At 38.6% G+C, this 26,513-nt stretch overlaps 1 protein-coding gene across 1 annotated transcript in view; it reads left to right on the top strand.

Annotated features, from left to right (window-relative positions):
* LOC150107321 (E-selectin-like) overlaps positions 1-26,513 on the top strand; it is a 280,274-nt gene that overhangs the window by 161,598 nt on the left and 92,163 nt on the right. Inside the window, exon 15 of the mRNA XM_090391789.1 lies at positions 22,942-23,139. Within this exon, the coding sequence (XP_090247915.1) occupies positions 22,942-23,139 (198 nt within the window). The remainder of the gene's footprint in view (positions 1-22,941; positions 23,140-26,513) is intronic.

Genomic DNA, 26,513 nt, shown 5'->3' with positions numbered 1-26,513 from the left:
AGGAACAAAAATGAATGAATTATGAATTGAAAACAACTTATTGATTTATAGAAAAAACATTGACTTATATTTGCCATATTAAAACATGCAAATTAACTTTAATTCCCTTAAAAACAGAATTTTCAAAATTTTAATTACGTATAGCAGTTCATCCTTAAGAACAAGATTACCTCAAGCACGTCCTCTTTCATTGATGCTTTCAAATCTGATTTAATGATTTTCAGAGCTGAAAAGAAACACTATATTGATTACCTGTTGATCACTCTTAGACACATTTGCTAACTGCTTTCAGTTTCTGTGCATCCAAAATTGTATGAGAAGAGTGGACATGATATAAGCAGTTAATTTAATAAGACTATTTTCTAGGATTGATGCAGAGGAAATATTTCAGCACTTGGCTAGAAGGAACAAAGCATGGGGGTCATCCCTGAATGTTGAGTGAGAATGTGGTTAGCAAGGGTGTGAGGACTAGATTTTTCACTTGAAGAGTAGTGAATGAGTGGAATGGGTTGCCAGAGTCTGTTGTTAGTGCTTTGTCATTGATTTCAGGAAGAGATTATTATTATTATTCAGGCCTCCATGGAGTCAAAAGACTCATCGTGGGAGGTCCTTCCTAAGAAACACAAAGTCTATCAAGACTCATTGAGGGGAGGTCCTCCCCCCCTAAGAAACACAAAGTCTATCATACCACTCCTTGAACTCATTGACCGTTCTCGCTCTCATCGCTCCATCAGGCAATGCATTCCATGGTTCAACCACCCCCCATGCAAAGAAACCACTCCTCACCCTCTTGCTCACAGTTTCCTTTCGTAACTTCCAGGGATGGCCTCTTGTCATCACGCCTTCCTGCTGTTCAACCAAGCGAAAGAACTCCCCAGTGTCAATCCCCTGTAACCACCTCTCAACAGTTTAAAAGTCTCAATCATATCACCTCTCCTTCTTCTATCCACCAAACTCTGCAGTCCGCATTCCCTCAGCTGATCATAGATATTTTGTGGATGATTTGTATGCCCTACAATTAGCCTTTGAATTGAATTGTTCTTGGTAACATGGTAAATCATTTGCCATAGTTATATATATCCATGGCTTGTAGGAGAAGTATAATGTCAAAAAGTATGCCCTATCTTTGGATGATGTTATGATCATACTTATCATCAAAAATGGGTAGAAGTTGGGAACATGGAAAGGCAGAAGTTGCATCTATTGGCCCTGGGAAGGGACAAAAAAAAATCTTAATTATAATTTGTGTCATTAGGAAAATGGTTAGTTTGTTGCCCAGATAATATGACAATAATGAACTGAGAAGGAGAGCAATGATACTGAATACTGAGCCAGAATATAAATGAAAATCAGAGTCATAATCAGGGAAATGGGGCTGTCAGAACAAAGAAAGAAGTGCACTATAGCAGAGAGAGAGAGAGAGAGAGAGTAAAGAGTTATTGTGTTGATGGGATGGCTTCAAAGAGTGGAGAACTGTTCTGCTTGTATACTAATGTACAGAGTATCAGAAATAAAGAGGCTGAGTTTATAGCATTGATTGAATCAGTATGCCCAAAGATAATTGGCATAAGTGAAACTTGGTTGACTGAGGATGACAAATTGTCAAGACATGTAATGGTAGGCTATAGAATTTTCTGAAAGGATAGGCAGATGAAGAGAGGAGGGGGGGGGAGTATGGTTAATGGTAGCAGAGGAATTGTGTCCTTCAAGAGTCTAAGTGGAAAATGGTAGTACATGTGAAGATTTTGAAACTGTTTGGTGTGAAGTTGAGATCAGTAGAATAGTATATCTAATATGATGCTGTTATAGGCCAGGTAATGTAAAGAGTAACGATTGTGAAATGTTTAGACAAATTAGTTGGGCAAGTAAAAGGAAGATGATCCTAATGGAAAATTTTACTTATAGGAATGTGGATTGGAAAGAAGAGATAGTTTATAGTAACAATGAGAGTGAATGAATTTGTTGAGTTTTTGTGGGATAACTGTCTAAAGCATGATGTGATTGAAGTAACATGAGGTTTATCAGTGCTAGGTTTGGTGATATCCTCACAGGATGTGGTTGTGAATGAAGTATGAACAATGAAGTATGAAAGTGATCACGAGGCACTGGTTTGGAAAGCCAGTGCCATTGATGAATTGTGTAGAAAAGATGTTGACAGCGTATGGGAAATGATAAGGCAGTATCTCACACAAGCAATGCATCAGTGCATACCAAGAGTTAAGCAGATAAATAGAGTAGGAGTTAGATGGATGAACGGTGAAATCAGGCAAGCAGTGTTACAAAAGAAGTTGTTATGGAGGAATTACAAGATAGGTTGCAGTGAACAGATGCATGAAGAATATAAAGTACAGGCCAGAAAAGTGACAAGCATGGTTAAAAAAGAAAAAGTATAATATGAGAGGAGATTTGCCAATCAGGTCAAAATTAATCCAAGGGAATTTTTTTGCTATGTGGCAAGCAAGAGGAAAAATAATTATGGCAGGTTCATGTTGGTTTATAGCTATGGTAGCAGAGTAATTCTAGCAAATGATATAGTGGAATTATTTAATGAACACTTCATCAGTGTATATTATAGTGGTGTGAATGATGCTGTGCAGCACAGAAGGGAGGCAAGAATTAGGAGAAAGAATCGGAGGTGTATCAAGTGTTGCTCAGATTAGACATTAATAAGGCTGTGGGAATGACTGACATATCACCATGTATTTTTAAAGAATGTGCAAAAGAGTTAGCCATACCCTTGTCCTGGTTATTTAATGAGAGTCTTGCAGTGGGTAAGCTCCTAAGGTGTGAAAAGAAGGTAAAATAATACCTCTCCACAAGCATGGTTTGAGAACAGAAGTTTCCAATTATAGACTGGTCTGTATATCTGCAGTTGTGATCAAAGTATTGTAAAATTTGAAATAGAATACAGGATTGGATTGATGAACATAAGATTCTCTATGATGGTCAGCATGTATATGTGAAGGGCAGGTCTTGTTTTAGCAATCTTATGTTTTATGATAAGGTGATGAATGTGTTGGATAAGGACGAATCATATACAGTGATATTCTTGGATTTTTCAAAAGCATTCGATAGATTACCACTTGATAAGTTGGTGTACAAGCAGGACCATTGCAAGATTAGATTACACCCTGAGGCAAAAAATTAAATATCACCCCTGATGGATTATAAGACAAAAATATAAGAAAATCTCCAATTACTATTTTGTTTTTATTACAGGAGAAATATTAATGCAAAACGATTATGTAATAATATTAATTAAATGTTTGCTCTATGGGGATATCGCACAATGAAACTGTTTATAAGCTCTTCTAAATTTAAATTATAAGCTATGTCTGCCTCTATCAATATAGTTGCTAGACCAACCAATCTTTCTTGGGTCATTGCTATTAGCAAATAATTTTTAATCAGTTTAAGCTTGGAAGAACTTCTTTCCTCACTTGCTACGCTAACAGGAATTGTTAGCCTACGCTAATAGGAATTGTTAGCGTAGCGACGTCGCCTACCACAATATGGCTGAACGAGTGCCCTTATTAAGCTGTGCTGTGAGGCAGGCTGCCTCTATGCTACACCCTGTCGACAGTACTGTGTACAAGCTGCAGAGGGTAGAAATAGATAGTATATTGGTTAGATGGATTCACTCTTAGGATAATGCTAGCAAGTTGTGTATGATGGAGCTGTTTCTTTCCTGAGATACAGCTCCATCATACACAACTTGCTGTGCATGACTGGCATGCCTCAAGGTTCTGTTCTTTGGTCCCTACTGTTTAACTTGTTTGTTAATGATTGATATTGCATGTGGATTGACTGGGAATCTGCTGATGATGCATAGTTAGGTAGAATTATCAGGAGTGGTGCTAATGTTAATTCTCCAAGATTTGAATAGACTTGTAAGTTGAATAAATTAGCGAGGTTCCAGTTTTAATGTTAATAAATGCAAGGCATTACACTTTAGGATACAGAGATATAATGCTGATTTTTTTATTTTTATTTTTTATTTTTTGTGGACTGACTTGTTACACTTGTTGGCAAAAGCTTGGATGGTGGTTAGGGATTTTGGGGTGGAATGTTGGATAAAGGAAATTGTATTTTAATAGGTGATCCACGGAACGTTTGCCTGTATTCCATTCATCACCTATTAAAATACAATTGTTACCACGTGCTAGGAAATAATCGAAATAACAAATTTAATCTATTAAGATAAATAGTTTTTTACATAAAATAAAAGTCTCCCAGATCTTTGAGAGAGATTGACATACAGTCATTTCTATTTAAATTTGGTCAGTGTAAGATAGTTTCACAACTTTCTTTGAATAAGCGTTCATATTTGAATCTGCATCTATGGAGGAGAACTGCTTTATCCCACTGGACACTATGAGTAGAGTCAGTACTGTGCTGCGCCAGACCAGACCTCAGAGGTTTGTTATAATCAATATAATATTGATGTTCTTTTATTCTTTTTTCCAAAGAACGGCCAGTTTATCCAAAATAAGAGACATCGCATTCGCAAGGTATTTGGTAAATGCCAGCCAAAGATAGAGAAGACAGTTTATCCTTTGTAGAAGGTAATAAAGAAGAAATTTTGTTGATAGGAATATATGTTGGAATCCGTTGATACTTTTTCAGAATTCTACCTATAGGTTCTGAGATTCCTGGAATGTATGGAATAGGAACTCTGCGGACTGCTGAAGAAACTGTAGGTGTTGGAACATAAGGGTCACGTATCTGTTGGATTTGATTAGAGTTGTAATCATTTGATTCCATTAACTTTTTAATGATGGAAAGTTCTTGTTGTAAGATTATTGGGGAAGAGCAAACTTTATGTGCTCTATGAATTAGAGATTTAAGAATGCCAAATTTTTGAGACGTGGTGTGCAGACATTTTGTGAATGTATCTGCCAGTAAAAGTGGATTTTCGAAAGACGCTTGTAGATAAGGTACGAGAAGACGTTTTAGTAAGGAGGATGTCCAAAAATAGTAAAGTACCAGAGTTTTCTTTTTTTCATAGTGAATTGGATGCATTGGTGAAGGTTGTAGAAAAGTGGAAAGTTCATCTTCAGTGTGTGACCAAACAGCAAAAACATCATCGACATAACGGTACCAAAGAGATGGTTGAGGATGAATGGATGAGAACATAGTATTATTATTATTATTATTATTATTCAGGCCTCCAAGGAGTCAAAAGACTCATCGAGGGAGGTCCTTCCTAAGACATAAAGTCTGTCAAGACTCATCGAGGGGAGGTCCCCCCCCCCCCCTGAGAAACACAAAGTCTATCATACCACTCTTTAAACTCACTGACTGTTCTCACTCCCACCACTCCATCAGGCAATGCATTCCACGGCTCAACCACCCTCCACACAAAGAAACCACTCCTTACCCTCTTGCTCACAGTTTCCTTTCATAACTTCCAGGGATGGCCTCTTGTCATCACTCCTTCCCGCTATTCAACCAAGCGAAAGAACTCCCCAGTGTCAACCCTGTAACCACCTCTCAACAGTTTAAAAGTCTCAATCATATCACCTCTCCTTCTTCTATCCACCAAACTCTGCAGTCCACATTCTCTCAGCCGATCCTCATAACTATCCTTGTACAGTCCTGACACCATCTTTGTCATCCGTCGTTGTATCCTTTCCACAGTTAATTTATCCCCTTCAAATCCTGGGGACCAAATCTGAGAACAATAGTCCAAGTGTGGTCTGATCAGAGACTTATACAATGGAATGATAACCCTCTTATCTCTGCAGGTCAGTGTCCTTCTCATAATAGCAGCAATCCTCTGTGTTACCTTCACCACCTTTGCAATATGTCCCCTAAACTTCAGGTTTCTATCAATCATCAACCACAGATCTCTTCTCCCCTACTTCCATAGAGTATGCAGCATCCCATCGATGTTTCCGAAACCTCAAGACCTTACATTTTGCTGCATTAACACTGACACCCCCCATTCATTTGCCCATCTATCTAGCTTATTTAAATCCTCTTGCAGGGCTACCACATCTGCACTATTACTAATAATCCTTCCCAGCTTCGTATCATCTGCAAACAACTGAATATCCCCCTGAAATCCACTGGCTATGTCATTGATATAAAGGTTAAACAATATAGGTCCTAGTACTGAGCCCAGTGGGACCCCACTTGTAACCCTCTGTCTCCTGGAAACTGCTCCACCATACACAACTCTCTGATACCTATCGGACAGCCAATCCTGAATCCAGTTGACCAATCTGACATCTGACATCCAGACCCATGTGCTGCAACTTAAATATCAGCTTATCATGTGGCACCCTGTCAAATGCCTTTGCTAAGTCTAAGAAAATTGCAGTATATGCCTTTCCCTCATCTAATGTTCTTGTAACTTTATTATAAAAGGCTAGCATATTGCTAAAACAAGAGCGTCCTTTCACAAATCCATGTTGACTCTCACAGATAACATTACCCTCATCTGCCCAATGCTGTATACGGTCCCTCACTACTTTCTCCAAGATCTTAACAACTACTAACGACACACAGACTGGCTTATAATTAGACACTTCCAGTCTGTTACCACCCTTATGCAATGGCACTATCTTACCTTCCTTCCATTCCCTGGGCACCTTTGCCAAGGCCAGACGTTCATTGAAAAGCCACGTTAAAGGCACTGTCAATTCCCTAGCACATTCCCTCAAAACTCGTGGTGAAATACCATCCAGTCCCACAGCTTTACTGACATCCAGAGTACTCAGTATCTGAAACACACTGTCCTCCTGTACCTCCAGACCTCGAATCAGTCCTATCCCTCTAGCATTAAAACTGACTCCTCTAGGATGAAATACTCCAATAAAGTGTTCATTGAACAATTCCACTATGTCCTCTGCATCAGTCACTCTATTCCCATTTTTATCCCACAATATCATTCTTCCACAGTCATTTCTCCTCCTACTGGCCACATAGTTAAAAAATTCCCTAGGATTTTCTTTGGATCTTAGGGCCAATCTCCTCTCATATTCCAGTTTCGCTTTCCTTACCACACTAGTCACTCTTCTCGCCTGTGTCTTATATTCCTCATACATCTCTTCACCTGTCTCCTTATATCTCTTCCATAGCCTCTTTTTCGCATGCAATTCCTATTTAATATTGTTTGTCATCCACTTTACTCCAAATTGCGTCCTCTTCTTCACTCGTGGTATATAACTTACCATTGCTGATAACAAATATTCTTTCACAATTTCCCACGCACTAGTGATATCCCGGCCTTCCCATTCCTCCTTCCATGAAACTTCCCGAAGTTGACGTCTAAGACTATTATAATCACCTGCCTTATAATTTCACATAAGTTCCCGTCTCTTTGATACTCCTGCATGTCTATTCATTTTCCAAGTCAACACCATATGGTCACTCTCTCCAACTGGTGGGAGAGACGTCAACTCAGTTATTATCAACTCTTCTGATGCTATAACCAAATCCAAAACTTTTGAACCTCTTGTTCCCTCTGTTACATGTTGCCTAAGACATTTGTCCCTCAAGAATTCTATAAATTCCATTCCCTTATTGCTACATGCATCTTCCTCTCTCCAATTTATACTACTGAAGTTAAAATCTCCCATAACAATCATTCTTCTTGCACTTGCCAAACTTAGCTGTCTAAACATCTCCTGGTCCCCATCCTCTGTGCTCCTGGGTCTGTAGCAACACCCCACTAAATATCCTGTCTTGCCTACCTCTACCTCACACCATACGCTCTCAAAATCATTTGTCTCACTTCCTTCCAAATTCTCCACTCTTAGAGGACATAGGTCATCACTTATCATAAGCAGTACCCCACCACCACGCTTTCCCCTCCTATCCTGACGAAAAATGCTATACCCAGCGACTTATATTCCTGTTGTTATATCCCCTTCTGTCAACCACGTCTCAGTGATCGCAATAATTTTCCCAGGCTGATGCTATCTGCGCCACCAATTCCTCTCCCTTATTCCGGATACTCCTGGCATTAGTATAAAGCATATAAATGCCATTGTTTCTATACCTAGCATTATCCCTTCTAGACTCCACTGGGCTCAGTGTTACCTGACATTGTCTCCCTTCTCCCAAGTATCCATTCCCACAAGAGGCCACCCCTGCTATCATCCTCCCTGGGACACACTGACTCGTTCAGAACAGCAATCTCTCCAGATGCCTACGTCCTTCCTCATTCAAATGTAAACGGTCTCTCGCATACAATTGCTCTCTTTCCTCAAACACACTACAAGCATCCACATATACCAGACCTCTCTTGTCACACATTCTCGCTATTATGCCATTCAATATCACCGCTCTTCTGCTCAGCTCATCATTATCATACCTAGGCAACACGCACACTATTTTTCCTCTCTCTGTCTTCTTCCGTACAGTCTCAAGCAAAAATCTCATATCTCTCGCTGCCCGACTTACATTACCACTCAAGTCATTCGTTCCTACCATCACAATCATCTCATCCACCCTTTCACCTCTCTTAATTGCCATAGCCACCCTTTCTATTGTTCCTCCTGGCAAACACTCCTGATGCATCCTATCTTGAACACCACGGATCATTGAGTCGCCATACATTATACCTCTTACCATTCCCTCGCTCATATTGTTTCCATTCTCTCCTCTTCTTTCATTCCCATACCTCTCTCTTCTACTGTTTCCATTCTCTCCTCTTCTAGCACTCCCATACATCTCTCTCATTCCCTCTCTCCTACTGTTTCGATTTTCTCCACTTCTAGCACTTCCATATCCCTCTCTCATTCTGTCTCTCCTACTACTGTTTCCATCCTCTCGTCTTCTAGCATTCCCATACCTCTCTCTCATTCCATCTCTCCTACCGTTTCCATTCTCTCCTTTTCTAGCACTTCCATATCTCTCTCTCATTCCGTCTCTCTTACTGTTTCCATCCTCTCGTCTGCTAGCATTCCCATACCTCTCTCTCATTCCCTCTCTTCTACTATTTCCATTCTCTCCTTTTCTAGCACCCCCATACCTCTCACTCATACTCCCTAAATTCTCTCTCTCTCCTACTCTGATTCGCCTTGCATTTATCTCTTCCATTCTCCTAATCTTATCTTTCATACTTCTGCTGTCATTCACAAGACATTCCACCTCCTCTTTCAACTCATCTATCTCCCTCTGCAGGTCAGTCACTCTTAATGTAATTAGCCAAGCAAATAAGAAAAGGGTGATCATTATGGGCAATTTTAATTATGGCAATATCGATTGGGATGATGAGGTAGCAACTGGAAGTAAGGAACATGAGTTTCTTGAGTTTTTGAGGGACAACTACCTCAGGCAGTATGTAACAGAGGGCACACAAGGACTGTAGGTCTTGGATTTGATCATCTCATCAGAGAGTGTAATTATAAATGAGGTGTCAAATCAACCTCAGGTTGATGAGAGTGACCATGAAGTGATTACCTGGGTGGTTGCCAGCAGTGTGAGGACTTCTGTGAGAAAAGGGTAAATGTAGAACTACAAGACTTGTGATTATGAGAAGCTCAGAAGACAGCTTGCAGGTGTAGCATGGAATGAGGAGTTAACTGGAAAAGAGATCAATGCAGCTTGGGGATATTCAAGAACTATCTAGTAGAAGCAATGTCTAAATGTATTCCAAGGGTCAGAAGGTTATATAAGTAGGTGTGAAATGGATGAATGAAGAGATTAGGCATGTGATACAGATAAAAAAAGACATTATATAGGCAACATAAGAGAAGCAGCAATAACCAATTCCATGAGGATTACGAAGACCAAGCTAGGAGGGTGACTTGGTTGGTAAGGGTCGCAAAGTAAAGAATGAGCAGTAGTTAGCTAATGAAGCTAAAAAGAATCCTAAAGAGTATTTACTCAAATAAAGAGCCAAAAGGCTTCAGTCAGCAATTCAAAATTATATAAGTAAAGTGGATATTAGATTCAGCATTATTTCAAGGCCGAATGTAGAAACTATGAAAATTTCGTAAAAATAAGTTGACCAGAGAGCTTAAGGGAATACACCCACCGGCATTCATGAGTTGCCTTAGCACAGACCACTTAGAAAACATAGGTGCCACCCAAGAGTCTATATATTTGCTTTCTATTAGTCCAGTTTGATAAGGCTGGCCTAAAACACTCGTTCAGTACTAAGTAACTTGAAATGTCGAAGAGGCGTATTTTTCATAAGTGAATTGTCAGTCAATGCATATTTTTATGAAACCTTCATAGTTTCCACGTTTCCACATTTGGCTTTGAAATAATGCTGGATCTAATATCCACTTTACTTATATAATTTTGCATCACCAAACTGAAGCCTTTTGGCTCTTTATTTTAGTAAATACTTTTATATGCACCAAACAAGAGTTCTCTTACAAAAAATGCACCTATCCAACATTTCAAGTACGAGAGTTTTTGCTCTCTTAAGGTTTCTTCTAAGTCTAGCTCCCGGTGAGGGGAGGGGGGGGGGGCTTAAGATTTTGGGGAAATTATAGATTATGCCTTGAGAGAGCAACTTGAGTCTCCGGGGAAAGTGTTTTCTGGCATAGCCCGTGTAGGTCTTTGTCAGTTGATGCTTTTCCCTGGAATATGAGTGGTTCTGCTCAGTGACAGGGTGAGCTTGTCACTGAGTGGAACCAACACTGAGTTGGACAAGCTTTTGGTCACTCATAGGGAGTGGTCCAGGGGATCGCCTAATTTTTAGTGAGGGATTTACTTAAGTATCTGCCTAGTCTCTGAGGAGAACCAACCATTTCAAAACAGCTGTCAGGCCAGTGAAAGCTTATCATAATGGACTAATAGAAAGCGAATATATAGACACTTGGGCAGAGCCCATATTTTCTAAGTGATCCACGCTAAAGCAACTCATGAATGCTGGTGAGTGTATTTCCGTAAGCTCTCTGGTCAACTTATTTTTATGAAATTTAATAGTTTCTACATTCAGCCTTGAAATAATGCTGGATCTAATATCCACTTTACTTATATATAATCCTAGGGAGTTCTTTCGATATGTGGCCAGCAAAAAAAAAAAAAAAAGAATGATAATGGAAGGATGACACTGATTGGAGAAAATGGTATAAGGACAACTGCTTTGAAGATATAGTGGAGATACTTAATGAACAGTTCATAAAGGTCTTTCAATCTTGTGAATGTGACATCATGGAGAGACTGAGAGCAGTTGCTGATAGTGAGGAGAGATTGACTGTAAGTGAGCAAGAGGTGTATGGGGAATTCAGCAAGCTTAATGTTAATAAGGCTGTTGGACTTGATAATATATTATCATTATTCTGAAGGAATGTGCCAGGGAGTTGACATCTGCCTTGACATATAATATGAGTCTTGCACTGGGTCGAGTTCCAAAGGAGCAGAAGGAGAGCAAGATTGTGCTGCTTCATAAAAGAGCATCAAATTATAGGCTTATCTGTGTGTCAGGTGTTGTGGTTAAGTTGTTGGAGAAGCTGGTGAGAACTAGGATCCAGAATTGGGTTGACAGCAATGGTATTATCTTTGATGGACAGCATGGATTTGCTAAAGGTGCTCATGTTTTAGTAATCTACTTAGTTATTACAATAAGGTGATAGCTTCCTTGGATAGATGAGAGGAATACACAGTAGTATACTCAGATTTTGCAAAGGCTTTTGATAGATTACTGCATGATAAGTTGACAGTTAAACTAGAGCAGATGGGATTGGATATTAGTGGATCAGTGAAATTGGATATTATTGAACAGAGCACTTATAAGAATTATGACCATCAGCAGTGAAGCTGGATTATTATTATTATTTTTTATTTTTATTTCTTTTTTTAATTTTTTGCACCATTTAAAACAGATATGAACTCTGCTTGGGAGCATGCTCACCTTTTACTAATACTTTTTGCTTGGAAGGTTTCATTGGTCTGGCAGATGTTTTATACTGCTTTTCATCAGAAACCAAACAAAAATCCTCATTTCAATACTGTAGCAATTTGGTATATACAGACTCTCTATCATCAGCATCATCAACTTCCTGACACTATATTGAAAAAATTACATCATTACTAGCTTCCTATCAACAATTTTCTTCTAAATTAATCTGTTATCTGTCAAGACTGCAATATTATCAGACCTCATATTTCTGCCTTCTAAGGCACTTTTTTACCATATCAATCCACCTACATCTTGGTCTTCCCCTGGGTCTTTTTCCTGCTATCCTGAAATTAGCTCTGCTAACTCATTCCTGAATGCTAACAGTGGCAATTTCTTTCTTAATATCCTCATTTTTGATATGATACTGCCATTGATACCATTTGTTCACTTCCCTAATCTTTCTCGGAACTCTCATATCTGTGGTTTCCAGTCTTTGATCAAGTGTTTTATTTTTAACCTACCTCTCAGATCCATAAGTTAAAATTAGTTTGAACACTGTCTTGCATATAGCTAGTTTAGTGTTTTCCCTAATTTCTCCTTTATTTCATATAAATTTATTCAGTTGACTTCCTACTATATACCAGCTTTGCTAATTCTGTTGTCTATTTCCATATTTAGTTTGCCATCTTCACTAAAAATTGTGCCTAAATAGCTGAAAATTTTTTACTTGTTCTATAGGTTCTCAGGAATAAGGATTAACGAACCTATTCCATCAAATATGCTTCAAACTTCTGCATAAGCATAAATTAGGAAGGAAGGATAGTTCTCCATTCAGGGTGCGATATTTTCACTGTCTGTCTATTTTCACTGTCTTTGTCATTTTATTACAGCAATTATTCAATTTAGTCAGGGAATCCTGAAGATTTGTACTGGATGTATTTAGATTGCCCACTGGGTAGAGACATTGCACAAGTTGTGAAGACATCATATCAGATTATGGCAATGATGTAGAGGACTTAACTTGTAGAAATAAAGAGGTTCTGCCTACAATGTATAAGGCCTTGATCAGGGCCTTATACATTGAGTTGCACCTATAAAATGTTAGAACGCCTCCTGTACAACAGATTGTCCATACCAATCATGCAGCATGTCAGGATTGAACAAGCTGGTTTTAGAGAAAAACATGGTTGCTGTGATCAAGTGCTCACTTTAACATTATACATAAAAGCTGGCTTCCAGAAGCAAGAAAAAACATTAGCTGTCTACTTGGACCTAACAGCAGCCTATGATAGAGTATGGCATGAAGGTCTTATATTCAAATTTCTTAGCATTGTCCCGTGTAAATGGCTGCGCATTTAATTTCATCCATGCTCACAGAACGTTTCTTTCAAGTTATATTAGGAAATAAAATGTCCTGACAACAAAAACTTAATAATGGTCTTCCACAAGGGTCAGTATTGGTGCCCTTATTTTATAACCTATACACTTATGACTTGCCCACTATCATCTCATGCAAGTTCTGTTATGCTGATGACACTGTAATTACCATTCGACATAAATACATGAATCAGGCTGAGGAGGTCTTACAAAAGATCTGAAAACAATATGTGAATATTACAAAAAATTGAGGCTCCAGCTCAATCCAGACGAAAAAAAAAGTATCAAGCTTTCACCTTAATAATCACATGCCAGATGTCACTTTGCATATCTGCTTTGAAGAATGTTTACTATGACACAATAAGTTTCCAAAGTACTTGGGTGTAACTTGGACCGCACGCTCTCTTACAAGCAACACCTAACAAACGTTCCTGCTAAGTTAAGAACCCGTAACAACATACAGAAACTAATAGGCGCGACATGGGGAGCAACAGCTGATAATCTACAGATTACAGCTCTTGGTCTAGTTTTCTCTGTTGCTGAATATTGCTCACCAGTGTGTGGCTAAATAGCATACATGTTAAACTTGTTGATAACCAGTTAAATAATACAATGAGACTGATTTCTGGCACAATTAAATCAATGCCCACACAATGGCTTCCAGATCTTAGCAACATTGTTCCACCAAGTCTGTGCAGGACTAAATCTCTCTTACAGGAGTATAAGAAAATCTTGGAGAACACAGCCCTACCAATACGCTTAGATCTCCCAGACTTAAGTGTACAACGATTGAGACATCCGCCAGTACAATTAGCCCAACTATTACTACAATCTAACTTGGACCTGAAGCAAAAGTGGCAAGAACAGTTCGAGAGCCAGACAGATGATATCACAAAATTTTCTCTCAACAAATTACAAGAAAGTTTTGATGCTTGCTCATACCTCCCACAAAAATCCTGGACTCAGCTTAATAGAATACGAATTGGTCATGGTGTATGTGTCAACATGCTTTTTAAATGGGGTAAACGACCATCCCCACATTGTGATTGTGGAGCTCAAAGACAAATTGTGACCCAATGTTATGCTCTAAATCTCTCCTGAATATGCTCTAAATCTCTTAAAGCATATTCAGGAGACAAATTGGACTTTTTAAGTGCTACACCCGAAGCTCTGAACTATTTGACCAATATGGATGTAACCTTTTAAATTTATTGGTTTTTAAAATGACTTTTAATTGTATATGTTTTTAAAATGGCAGTGTATTGTACTGCATGTTTTGTTGTTCATGCATACGAATAAATAAATAAATAAATAAATCAGAAGAAGCTTATCCTAGATACTATTGACAGTAATGTATACATTAAATGGCATATATCAGCAATTCTCAACCTTTTGAAAGCAAAGGACTCTATTTCAATTTGAAAATTATGGATCCCTGTGGAGGAGGATTGAAGTTGATTAATTTTATCTTAAATTATGGCTTATGTTTTTGCATCCCATCCAGTACCAGGTGTACTAGAAAATAGAGGAAGTCTTATGAAAAAAGAATGTATAGTAACAAAAAAAACTTTTTTTTAATATGTAGTTACAATAAATTAAAAACAACATTGATTTTTAGTTAGTGTGAAGGTTGATGTTGTTTGAGGTTCAGTATGCTCCCGTCTGTACAACAGAAAGATAGAAAATGCGTTTTATCAGTAAATGATAAAGATACACTGATATGTAGCGTATGCAGAATATACATCAAGATACCACAATACCTTGTTAGTCTGTACAGTCTATAGTAGTAGTACATCAAGGCTGTTCATAATGTAAAATATTTGTTCTCAAAAATAAATCTCTTGCAGAGCTCCTCATATGTTACCAAGATCCCCTGGGAGTTTGTTGTTGGGAACCACTACAGGTTGGGAACCACTGTCATATATATTATTATTTATTATTAAAACACTTAAGGAATAGAACAACGTAGTTAAGGATATAAATTAAATTAAACTTTAATAAATAATAAATATTTTCCGATATTTCGGCAACGTCACGTTGCCATTTTCTAAAGGAACTTACAAAAAAGTTACGTGCACGTAGGCACTACAACACAGAAACTGGGAATGAAGAGATGAAGCTATTGTTCTCCTAACAGTCCTGATGGTGCCCTCTAGCGGGCTAAGTAGGTGTTCTTGGCCGTTGGGCTGAAGGTCTGCAGATGTAGGCCTCCCAAATTTGGGGCAGTCGCATACAACCAAATTTGTTGAGGTTTGGAGAATTTCTTAGGGCTGAGGCTATTTCAGGCTATTTCGTTTGGCAGGGAAAATTCTACAAACAAATAGAGGGGACAGCCATGGGTTCACCACTCTCCCCACCCTTGGCCAATTTCTTTATGGAGACCTTTGAAGAAAAAGCCTTAGCCTCTGCCCCACAAAAACCAACCATATGGCTTTGCTACATTGATGATGTGTTCGCTATTTGGCCACATGGCTCTGAAACACTTCTCTCCCTCTTAACACACTTAAACAACCAACACCCCAGAATCAAATGCACTCTGGAAAAAGAGGAAAACAACAGCCTCCCTTTCCTAGACACACTAGTCACCCGCCAGCCTAATGGATCCTTGGTTTTCTCAGTTTACAGAAAACCCACCCATACAGGCAGATACATTCACCAACAACTCCCCCCCCCCTCACAACAATATGGAGTAGTGAAAACACTATACAACAGGGCTAAACTAATCTGTTCAAATGACTTGGCCCTAAACACTGAACTAAATCACATCCTCAACACTTTCTCAGCCAATGGCTACCCCCCAAAAAAAATCCAAAAAATATTAGAACCTACAAACCACAGATCCCCCCCCCACACACACACACACAACAAGGATTACTCTAAATCCGTCACCATTCCCTACATCCGAGGCACCTTGGAAAAGATTACCAAAATCTTAAAAAAACATGACCTGACCTCCTTTTACAAACCTTACAGAAAATTGGCATCCCTTATCCGCTCCACTAAAGACCAACCACTTCCCCTAGACCTACCTGGTGTTTACCAGGTCCCTTGCAGTTGTAAACTGTCTTACTTTGGCCAAACAGGCAGGACAGCGAATATGAGAATTTCGGAACACAAGGACTACATCCGTTTTCACAAATACAGTCATTCTGGGCTTGCGGACCATGCTCTGGATACACGCCACAGAATACGGTGGAAGAAAGCTGCAGTGATACACCGTAGCAAATACAAATTTGAAAGACTCTTTATGGAATCAGCCTCAGCCCTAAGAAATTCTCCAAACCTCAACAAATTTGGTTGTATGCGACTGCCCCAAATTTGGGAGGCCTACATCTGCAGACCTTCAGCCCAACGGCCAAGAACACCTACTTAGCCCGCTAGAGGGCACCATCAGGACTGTTAGGAGAACAATAGCTTCATCTCTTCATTCCCAGTTTCTGTGTTGTAGTGCCTACGTGCACGTAACTTTTTTGTAAGTTCCTTTAGAAAATGGCAACGTGACGTTGCTGAAATATCGGAAAATATTTATTATTTATTAAAGTTTAATTTAATTTATATCCTTAACTACGTTGTTCTATTCCTTAAGTGTTTTAATAATGCATAACCAACGTATAAGCCTGTCTACGAGAATCAACTGTCATATATAATTGGAAATGTTTTTAGCAGTTGCCATATGTGTGTGCATGCACATTGTGTTTTCCCTTGTGCATTGTCTGCTGTATTGTAATCTTTAGCTGAAACTTTGATTTTATTATTATTATTAACTTCAGACCTTCATGGAGTCAAAAGACTCATCACACCAGGATACACTCATGCAAAAAGATCATTGAACTATGCCTTATTGAACTTAAACCCATTCACAATTTCCTCAATCACCACTCTCAGGTAATGCATTTCGATTTACCAATCACTTTCCATGCAAAGAACCTGCTTCTCACATCCTCCTTATATGCAAGTTGCAGAGCCTTGTGAATAGAAGAACGAGAGGAGATATGACTGACTCCTTGGGATGGCCTCTCATTCTACCCTTGTCTCCCTCTACTTTATAAATAATCTCCTCCACATTAATCTGGTAACAACATCACCAGCTTATGTCTCAGTCATATCTCCTCTCGTTCTTCTATTCACAAGGCTCTGCAACTTGCATTCCCTCAATCTCTCCTCATTTCTGACATTCCATAGACCTGACACTGGTTTAGTAAAAGTTCTCTGGACCCTCTCCAATATATCTTCATTCCCTCGAAAACCAGGTGACTAAATGTGCACACTGTAATCCTTGTGTGGCTTGATCAAAGCCTTATACAAGGGAACTATCACTTCTTTGCTTCTGCATGTCAATGTCTTCCTCATTATTGCCATAATTCATTGTGATACTCTTATAAATTTAGCAGTGTGCCCTTTAAACTTAAGTCCATCTACCATCACGCCAGATCTTTCATCTCTTCTACTTTCTTCAAAAATTTGCATCCCAACGTTGCTTACTAAATTTCAGGACCTTGCACTTTGCAACATTAAACTGATAGCTCTACTCATTTACCCACTCACATAGTCTACTGAGATCCTCCTGCAAGGCCACACAACTGCTCTCCTCCTCAAAGTTCTTTCTAACTTTACATCATTGGCAAATGCATATCTCCAGTTAAGCCTCCAGTATCATTAATATACAAGTTAAATAATAAGGGCTCCAAGACAGAAGAACTCTGTTACTCTGCTAGTAACCTGTCTCTTTTGAGATACCACTCGCCCACACACAATTTGTTGATATCTATATGACAGCCAATTACTTATCCAACTCACTAGTCTGTTATTCATTTCCATCCATTCAGTTTAGTTACTAGTTTGTCATGCAGTAATCTATCAAAGGCCTTTGAAAAATCCAAGTATACAAATGTATATGCATCTTCTTTATCCAGTGAATTTGTCACATTGTTGTAATACATAAAGCAGATTGCTAAAGCATGACCTCCCCCTCCCCCCCTAACAAACCCACGTTGATCATCATGAAGAATATTGCTGTTATCAGATCATTTCTGAATCCTAGTCTTCACCAACTTCTCTAACACCTTAACACAAATCCAAACACACAGATTGGCCTATAATCTGTAGACTTAGTAGTCTTAATTCTATTTTTTGTGAAGCAGAACAATTTTTCCTATCTTCCATTCCGTTGGGACTTGCCATTTTGCAAGACTCATGTTAAACAGATATGCAAAAGGTGCTTTGAATCCCTAGAGCATTCCTTCAAGACATTATTATTATTATTCTTACCTAAGACCCAATGGAGTCAAAGACTCATCTGGGAGGTACTTTTATCATACACACAGCTCATCATACTGTGCTTTAAACACACTCAAATTCTCTGCAGACACCACACTCTCAGGCAAGTCATTCCAATCATTCACAACTCTGCATGAAAAAAACATGCTTCTCACTCCCCTGCTCACATCCTCTTTATACAGTTTCCAGGGATGACCTCTGGTTCTCCCCTGATCTCTCACTATTTTCTGCAGAACCTCTCCAGCATTGATCCTATAACAACCCTTACTCTTGTCCTGTCCACTAGACTCTGCAAATTGCATCTTCTAAATCTTTCCTCATACTCGACATTCCACAGGTTAGAAACTACCTTAGTCAGTTGCCTTTGAACCCTTTCCAACATCTCTTCGTCTTTCTGAAAACCAGGTGACCAAATCTGGCACAATAGTCCATGTGTGGCCTAATCAAAGCCTTATACAATGAAACAAGAATCTCCCTACTTCTACAAGTCAGTGTCCTCCTCATCATTCCCAGAAGCCTTTGTGTTGTCGTCACAATTTTGGCTATGTGTCCCCTAAATTTCAGATCCTTATCCACTATCACCCCCAAATCTCTTATTTCCTCCACCTCTGACAATATATCCTCAAATTTTAAAACCTTACATTTTGCAACATTGAACTCGCATCCCCATGCCCAATCACTCAATTCATTCAAGTCTTCTTGTAAGGCCACAACATCTTCTCTACTCTTCATGGTTCATCCCAATTTTGCATCATCTGCAAAACAACTGAATATCTCCATCCAAATCTTCACCAATATCATTAATATACAATTTAAACAGTAATGGCCCTAAAACAGACCCCTGAGGCACATCACTAGTGACTTTCCTTTTCCTGGATATTGCTCCCCCCATACGCAACTTGTTGATACCTATCAGATAGCCAGTCTGCAATCCAATGAACCAATCTAATATCCAACCTTATCTGCTCTAGTCTGACTATCAACTTATCATGCAGTACTCTATCAAAAGCCTTTGCAAAATCTAAGCATATTACTGTGTATCCTTCTCCTCTGTCCAAAAAAGCAGTCACCTTATTGTAATAAGTAAGTAGATTACTAAAACATGACCTCACTTTAGCAAATCCATGCTGTCCATCAAAGATAATACCATTGTTGTCAACCTAATTCTGGATCCTAGTTTTCACAAGCTTCTCCAACAACTTAACCACAACACTGACACATGCAGATAGGCCTATAGTTTGATGCTTGAGTTCTATCACCCCTTTATGAAGTGGCACAATCTTGCCCTCCTTCCACTCCTTAGGAACTTGACTCGGTGCTAGATTTGTATTAAAAAAATATGTCAAGGCTGGTGTCAACTCTGTGGCACATCCCTTCAGAATACATGGTGATATATTATCAAGTCCCACAGCCTTATTAACATCTTGTTTGCTCATCTCCCCATACACGTCTTGCTCACTTACAGTCAGTCTCTCCTCCCCATCATCAACTGCTCTCAATCTCTCCATGAAGTCACATTCACAAGCTTGAAAGACCTTTATGAACTGCTCATTAAGTATCTCCACCACGTCCGCAACAATGTCTTTATATCATTTTCTCCAATCAGTGTCATCCTTCCATAATCATTCTTTCTTTTGCTGGTTACATATTGAAAGAACTCTTTAGGATTCTTTTTTGGCTTCATTAGCTAACTGCTGTTCATACCCCACTTTAGCTATTCTCAACAACCAAGTCACCCGCCTTGCCTAGTTTTTGTAATCCTCATGGAATTAGTTATTTCTACTTCTCTTATGCTGCCTCCATAATGCCCTTTTTTCTCTGTATTGCATTCCTAATCTCTTTATTCATCCATTTCACACCTTATATAACCTTCTCACCCTTGGAATATATTTAGACATTGTATCTACTAGATAGTTTTTGAAACTCTCCCATGCTTCACTGATCTCTTTTCCAGCTAACTCCTCATTCCATGCTACACCTGCAAGCTGTTTCCTGATCTCTTCATAATCACCCCCCCCCCATAGTTCCACATACCTTTTCTCACAGAGGTCCTCACACTGCTGGTAACCACCCAGATAATCATTTCATGGTCACTCTCACCAATTGGCAGGTGATTTGACACCTCATTTATAATTACATCCTCTGATGAGATGACCAAATCCAAGACCCTCAATACTCACATGCCCTCTGCTACATACTGTCTGAGGTAATTATCCCTCAAAAACTCAAGAAACTCATTTTCTTTACTTCCAGATGCTATCTCATCATTCCAGTCTATATTACCATAATTAAAATTGCCCCTAATGATCACTCTTTTCTTTTTATGAAGTAGCATATTTAAGAATACTAATTTAAACAAGAATACTTGTTTTCTTGGCTAATTTGATCATACATTTCATTATCACTACCATCCACATTACCTGATCTATAACAACATCCAAACAAGTATTTCATTCCATTCACCTCTATCTCACACAATATTGCCTCAAAACCACTGGCACTATTTCCCTCTTGCATCTCTACTTTGTATGGAGATAACTGTTTCTCTATCATCAATAGCACTCCCCCTCCCTTTTTATCCCTTCTATCCTCACAAAACACTCCAGTATCATTACACTCCTTCCATCTCCTTCCATCTCTATTCCTGTCAGTATGTCGTCCTCATCTAACCATGTGTCACTTATTCCACTGTGTCACATCTGAACATGTGTCACTGTTCATCCAACAATTTTTGGGTGAACAGACTCAATTATTGCAACCGTTTCATCTGCCTTGTTTCTTACACTTCTAGCATTTGTATACAAACACAACAGCTCATTTCTGGATCTACAGCTAGTTCCACTGATACACTCATTTGATGTGATCTCTCTATGCTCAACTGGAGCCATTTCCCTTTCTGCTTCTTCATTTTAGAACCCTTTTCAATTCCAGCTGTTTCCTCTTGATCCCAGATCATTCCATTCCTTTTCTGTCTACACATGCACTCACATCCTCTTGGAGCATCCACCTTTCTCACACTGTGTACCCCTGTCCACCCTGTCCACCCTGAACCTCCTCGTTTCCCTGTTCCTCTTGCACACCCATTCTCTCATTTACATACTCATGCCACTCACTTCCTCATTCATAACCACCTCTTCCATCTCTCCTGTCTTACTCTCCTGCTCTTCCACATCACTTCCCACTTGATCTAATTCATTCTCTGTACTCACTTTTCTACCTTCCTGCAGCAGTTTCTCCAAGCGACTCCCACCAACAATTTTAATGCAGTTCATAGTGATATATCATGAAGTCCTTCTACCTTATTAACCTCAAGCTTATTTAATTCCTAATATAACTCCTGCTCACTTATTATTAATTTCTACTCCACCTTATCCTCCACACAATCTTCTGACGATGTTACCTTTACAAGGATGAAATAACAAACTGTTTATTGAATTCTTCAACTATATTCTCTGCATTGGTTACCAATCTATCATCATTAACTAACATTATCTTTTAATAATTATTCTTTCTTCTACTTGTCATATTGAAAGAGCTTTTGGTGAAGGGGATTATTCTGCCACAGTTTAAAAACTTCTACTGTAAATCTAGAACTGGTTACAGTGCTAGACTACATCATCTCATACCACTTGATTAGCATTGTGGTGTTTCTCTGTAAATATTGTGGCAATCAGTGAAGTTGATATAGCATTTTGAAATCTATTATCTTTGGCTGACTCCAAAGATAATGGAATTTTAATCCGATTTCAATAACAGAATAATGTTTCAGTGATAGTTTGCTTAGTATTGAATTTAAAGTTTGTAAATTACAAAATGTTTGTAAATTGTAAACTCAGTGGAGCCTGGCTTCAACTTGGTTGAATATCTTTCTGACAAAGAAAATAGCCTTTCTTTCTTTCCACACAGTTTTTTTGCATATCCCAATTCAAATATATTCAAATATATTTATTCAAAATATATTTCAGACCTTAGGTCTGAAACAATTTCATGATCTGTGGCATTCTAAAAGGTAGGATACCAGGAAACGTTTATCTTGTAATATGCAAAGTCTTTCCTTATTCGCTTTTTTTTGTAGTGATATTATGGAATGAATTAGTTCAAATCACCTTAAAGTAAATCATATTTTTGTTCAAGGTTTTGACAAGTTGCTTGGTTGGTTTCAAATTAATACACACAACAGAATTTTTTGTAGATTTTCTAGCACGTTTCTGATCTTGTAATATGCAAAGTCATTCTTTAAACAATATGAAAATATGGGAACAGAGTAAATTATTTATTGATCACTTAAATATCAAATATTTTTGAAAGATATTACAATCTGCCTTAAAAATAAGAACTATTCATGGTTTAATTAGAATAAATATATAAACTTCAAAAAAAGTGTCTTTTTTTTCTGTTGTTGTTGTTGTTGATCTTGCATCATTGCTTCTGGCTTTCTTTGTAATTCCCCAAGTAAGCATAGTTTGGTTTATGTCTAGAACTCCGCTGCGAACCACCTGAAGTTCCTACAAATGCCACCGCAGTTTACAGTGGAAATGATCAAACAACAGCAGAGTCCTTCAAGATTGGTTCAACAGTCCAGTATCGATGCATCCCTGGTCATTTGGTGCAAGGTCAGCCCTTTAGAACATGTTTGAATACAGGACTTTGGAGTGGTCACCAACCCTCTTGTCTCTGTAAGTGTGTTGTTTTCCTTTGATAAAATTGTATAGAGTTACAGTTATTCAAATTGCTTATAAAAAATTATACTGCAGAGCACTGCTTAAAATTTTGACTTCAAACAATTTTTTAAAAAATATAATTATCATATAGTATACAATATGATTTGTTTAATTTTAATAAGTATTATTACCATGTGACCTTCATGGAATTCCAGGAATCATCAGGAAGTAAGTGAGATTCTGGAATGCTGGTTATATATATATACATATATCTTTATCATTTAGTGTTAATATACCTATGATTTTTTCATTCCATTCCATTCCATTCACCTACTGTCCACTAGGAATAAAAGCTAGTCCTCACTTACTATACCTTTACTCAGTTTTCAGGAGAATACCATAATATACTACCTAGTAATATGTTGTCTGTCCAGGCAATCTTCATTTACACAGTCTTGCAATAAATACTGTTACAACTTCCACACACTCCAGACTGCATACAGAATTATGCGAGCCTGGTTCTGTTAGCGGCACTGTGCACAGCCAATATTTGCATGTTTATCAGTAGAGAGAATTGTCTAGCTGTGTGCTTTAACATGCAGTGGGAAAATTATGAGACCCATGTAGCTGTAATAGCACTTCACAAAGTTGGAATGCAGCCACCTGTTATTTTCAGCATGCAAAACGCTCAGGATCAATAGGATGTTTGTGTATTGGACTATTAGCCAGTATAATAATATAGAAGACGCATGATGCTGCGAGATAGAGATGAACATTTTGCAGAGAACGATGTCATGTGTACTAACTGATGACTTGGGGTGAGAACCTATCATTGTTCTACTGAACACTTCCTGACACCAGAATTTATGTGGCAGAGGGTGATAAAATCATGGGCACTTCTCTGGCGATATGCAAACAACAGACACAGATATATATGGCTGTATCCTCTTCATGGATGAGAAGATTTTCACCATTGAAGAGCTGTTTAACCACTAAAATGATTGGGTATATGCCATGGTCATACAGCATGTGCCATAGCACCCAGGATTCAGAGGTCATCATCCCATGTCAGTGGTGGTTTGGTGGTGGTGGGGGGGGATGATATATTAAGGGAGTGGGGTATCAAAGTTGCATTTCTGCAAGAAAGGGGTCAAAATTCAAAATTTCTTCCAAAGTGTATCAAGACACTGTGCTGGAACCTATGGTGCATCTCCTGAACAACACTTGTTTCATGATAGGTAGTGGACCTTCCAACACCGCAATCCCTGCAAAAAAAGGCAAGAACCACACAACGGTGTTTGGAGGCGAATGTGACGATCACATATTACCATCTGATTGGCCACCTGGAAGTCCCAATCATGAATCCAATGGACTTCAAATTCTAGCTGGAGAGAGAGAGAGAGAGAGAGAGAGAGTAGACTGCAAGAAATGACACCCCAGCATCTTCAGCCTGAAGGTGGATTCGGAATGAGCACTGGCAGCATTTCCATTGGATGTTGTGCATGCTGCCATTGATATATATGGGGTATCAATATATTGATATATATGGCCTCACAGGTTCAGGCATGCATGAAGGCAAAAGGGAAACATTTCAAACATTGAGTGCTGCTATATGCATGTTATACATGTGGTTTGTATGTGCTGAAAGCTGTAAATTATTTACTGATAGATAAAAAGTTTATGGACTGTTAAAGTTGCAGCAGTATTTATGACTAGGCAAGGTATATAGTAACTTTTTTCCATCAAATACCTTTGCAAAATCAGAGAATATTTATGCTGAATGCATCTTTCATAAATACTACTGTCACCTTACTTCACTCACCTTGCATTTTATAGTGAATAGATATGCTATTATAAACTACTGAAAAGTCCAAACCAATGCCCATTGTAGCAATGCAGAGGATTTTGTTATAAATGAGGAATCCTTTTGCTACCAGTTGAGAAGAGCCAGTTTGCCGGAATAAATATACAAGAAGGTGAAATAGAAATAAGATATTAGTAGTGCTTGGAAGTTTGTCAAAAATTTTATGAAAATAAAACTATACATGACACTATATTTTGAGAGTGAGGAGGATAACTAGAATAAAATATAAATATCTCTTTGTATTTTTTGTGATCATATTCTCAAAAAACGAAGTTGTTACAACTTTGTTGTAACAACTTCGTGGAACTATATTAAGCCTATATCATAATTATCTCAATTAATTTAGAGTATATATTATTATTATTATTATTATTATTATTATTATTATTATTATTATTATTATTATTCAGGCCTCCATGGAGTCAAAAGACTCATCGTGGGAGGTCCTTCCTAAGAACATAAAGTCTATCAAGACTCATCGAGGGGAGGTCCCCCCCCCCCAAAGAAACACAAAGTCTATTATACCACTCCTTAAACTCATTGATCGTTCTCGCTCTCACCACTCCATCAGGCAATGCATTCTACGGCTCACCCACCCTCCACATGAAGAAACCACTCCTCACCCTCTTGCTCACAGTTTCCTTTCGTAACTTCCAGGGATGGCGTCTTGTCATCACTCCTTCCCGCTGTTCAACCAAGCGAAAGAATTCCCCACTGTCAACCCTGTAACCACCTCTCAACAGTTTAAAAGTCTCAATCATATCACCTCTCCTTCTTCTATCCACCAAACGATGCAGTCCACATTCCCTAAGCCGATCCTCATCACTATCCTTGTACAATCCTGAAACCATCTTAGTCATCCGTCTTTGTATCCTTTCCACAGTTAATTTATCCCCTTCAAATTCTGGGGACCAAATCTGAGAACAATAGTCCTAGTGTGGTCCGATCAGAGACTTATACAACGGAATGATAACCCTCTTATCTCTGCAGGTCAGTGTCCTTCTCATAATTGCAGCAATCCTCTGTGTTACCTTCACCACTTTTGCAATATGTCCCCTAAACTTCAGGTTTCTATCAATCATCAACACCAGATCTCTTGTCTCCCCTACTTCCTCCAGTATAACTCCTCCCATAGAGTATGCAGTGTCCCATTGATGTTTCCCAAACCTCAAGACCTTACATTTTGCTGCATTAAACTGACACCCTATTCATTTGCCCATCTATCTAGCTTATTCAAATCCTCTTGCAGGTCTGCTGCATCTGCACTATTACTAATTATCCTTCCCAGCTTCGCATCATCCGCAAACAACTGAATATCCCCTTGCAATCTACTGGCAATGTCATTGATATAAAGGTTAAACAATATAGGTCCTAGTACTGAGCCCTGTGGGATCCCACTTGTAACCCTCTGTCTCCTTGAAACTGCTCCACCATACACAACTCTCTGATACCTATCGGACAGCCAATCCTGAATCCAGTTGACCAATCTGACATCCAGACCCATGTGCTGCAACTTAAATATCAG

The sequence above is a fragment of the Typopeltis vanoorti genome, chromosome 4 (assembly GCF_054136105.1).
Source record: "Typopeltis vanoorti isolate ZY-2024b chromosome 4, IOZ_Tvanoo_1.0, whole genome shotgun sequence".
In the NCBI taxonomy this organism is placed as follows: Eukaryota; Metazoa; Arthropoda; class Arachnida; order Uropygi; family Thelyphonidae; genus Typopeltis; species Typopeltis vanoorti.
Note: the sequence above shows the minus strand (reverse complement) of the source record. Positions and strands in the feature narration are given on the sequence as shown.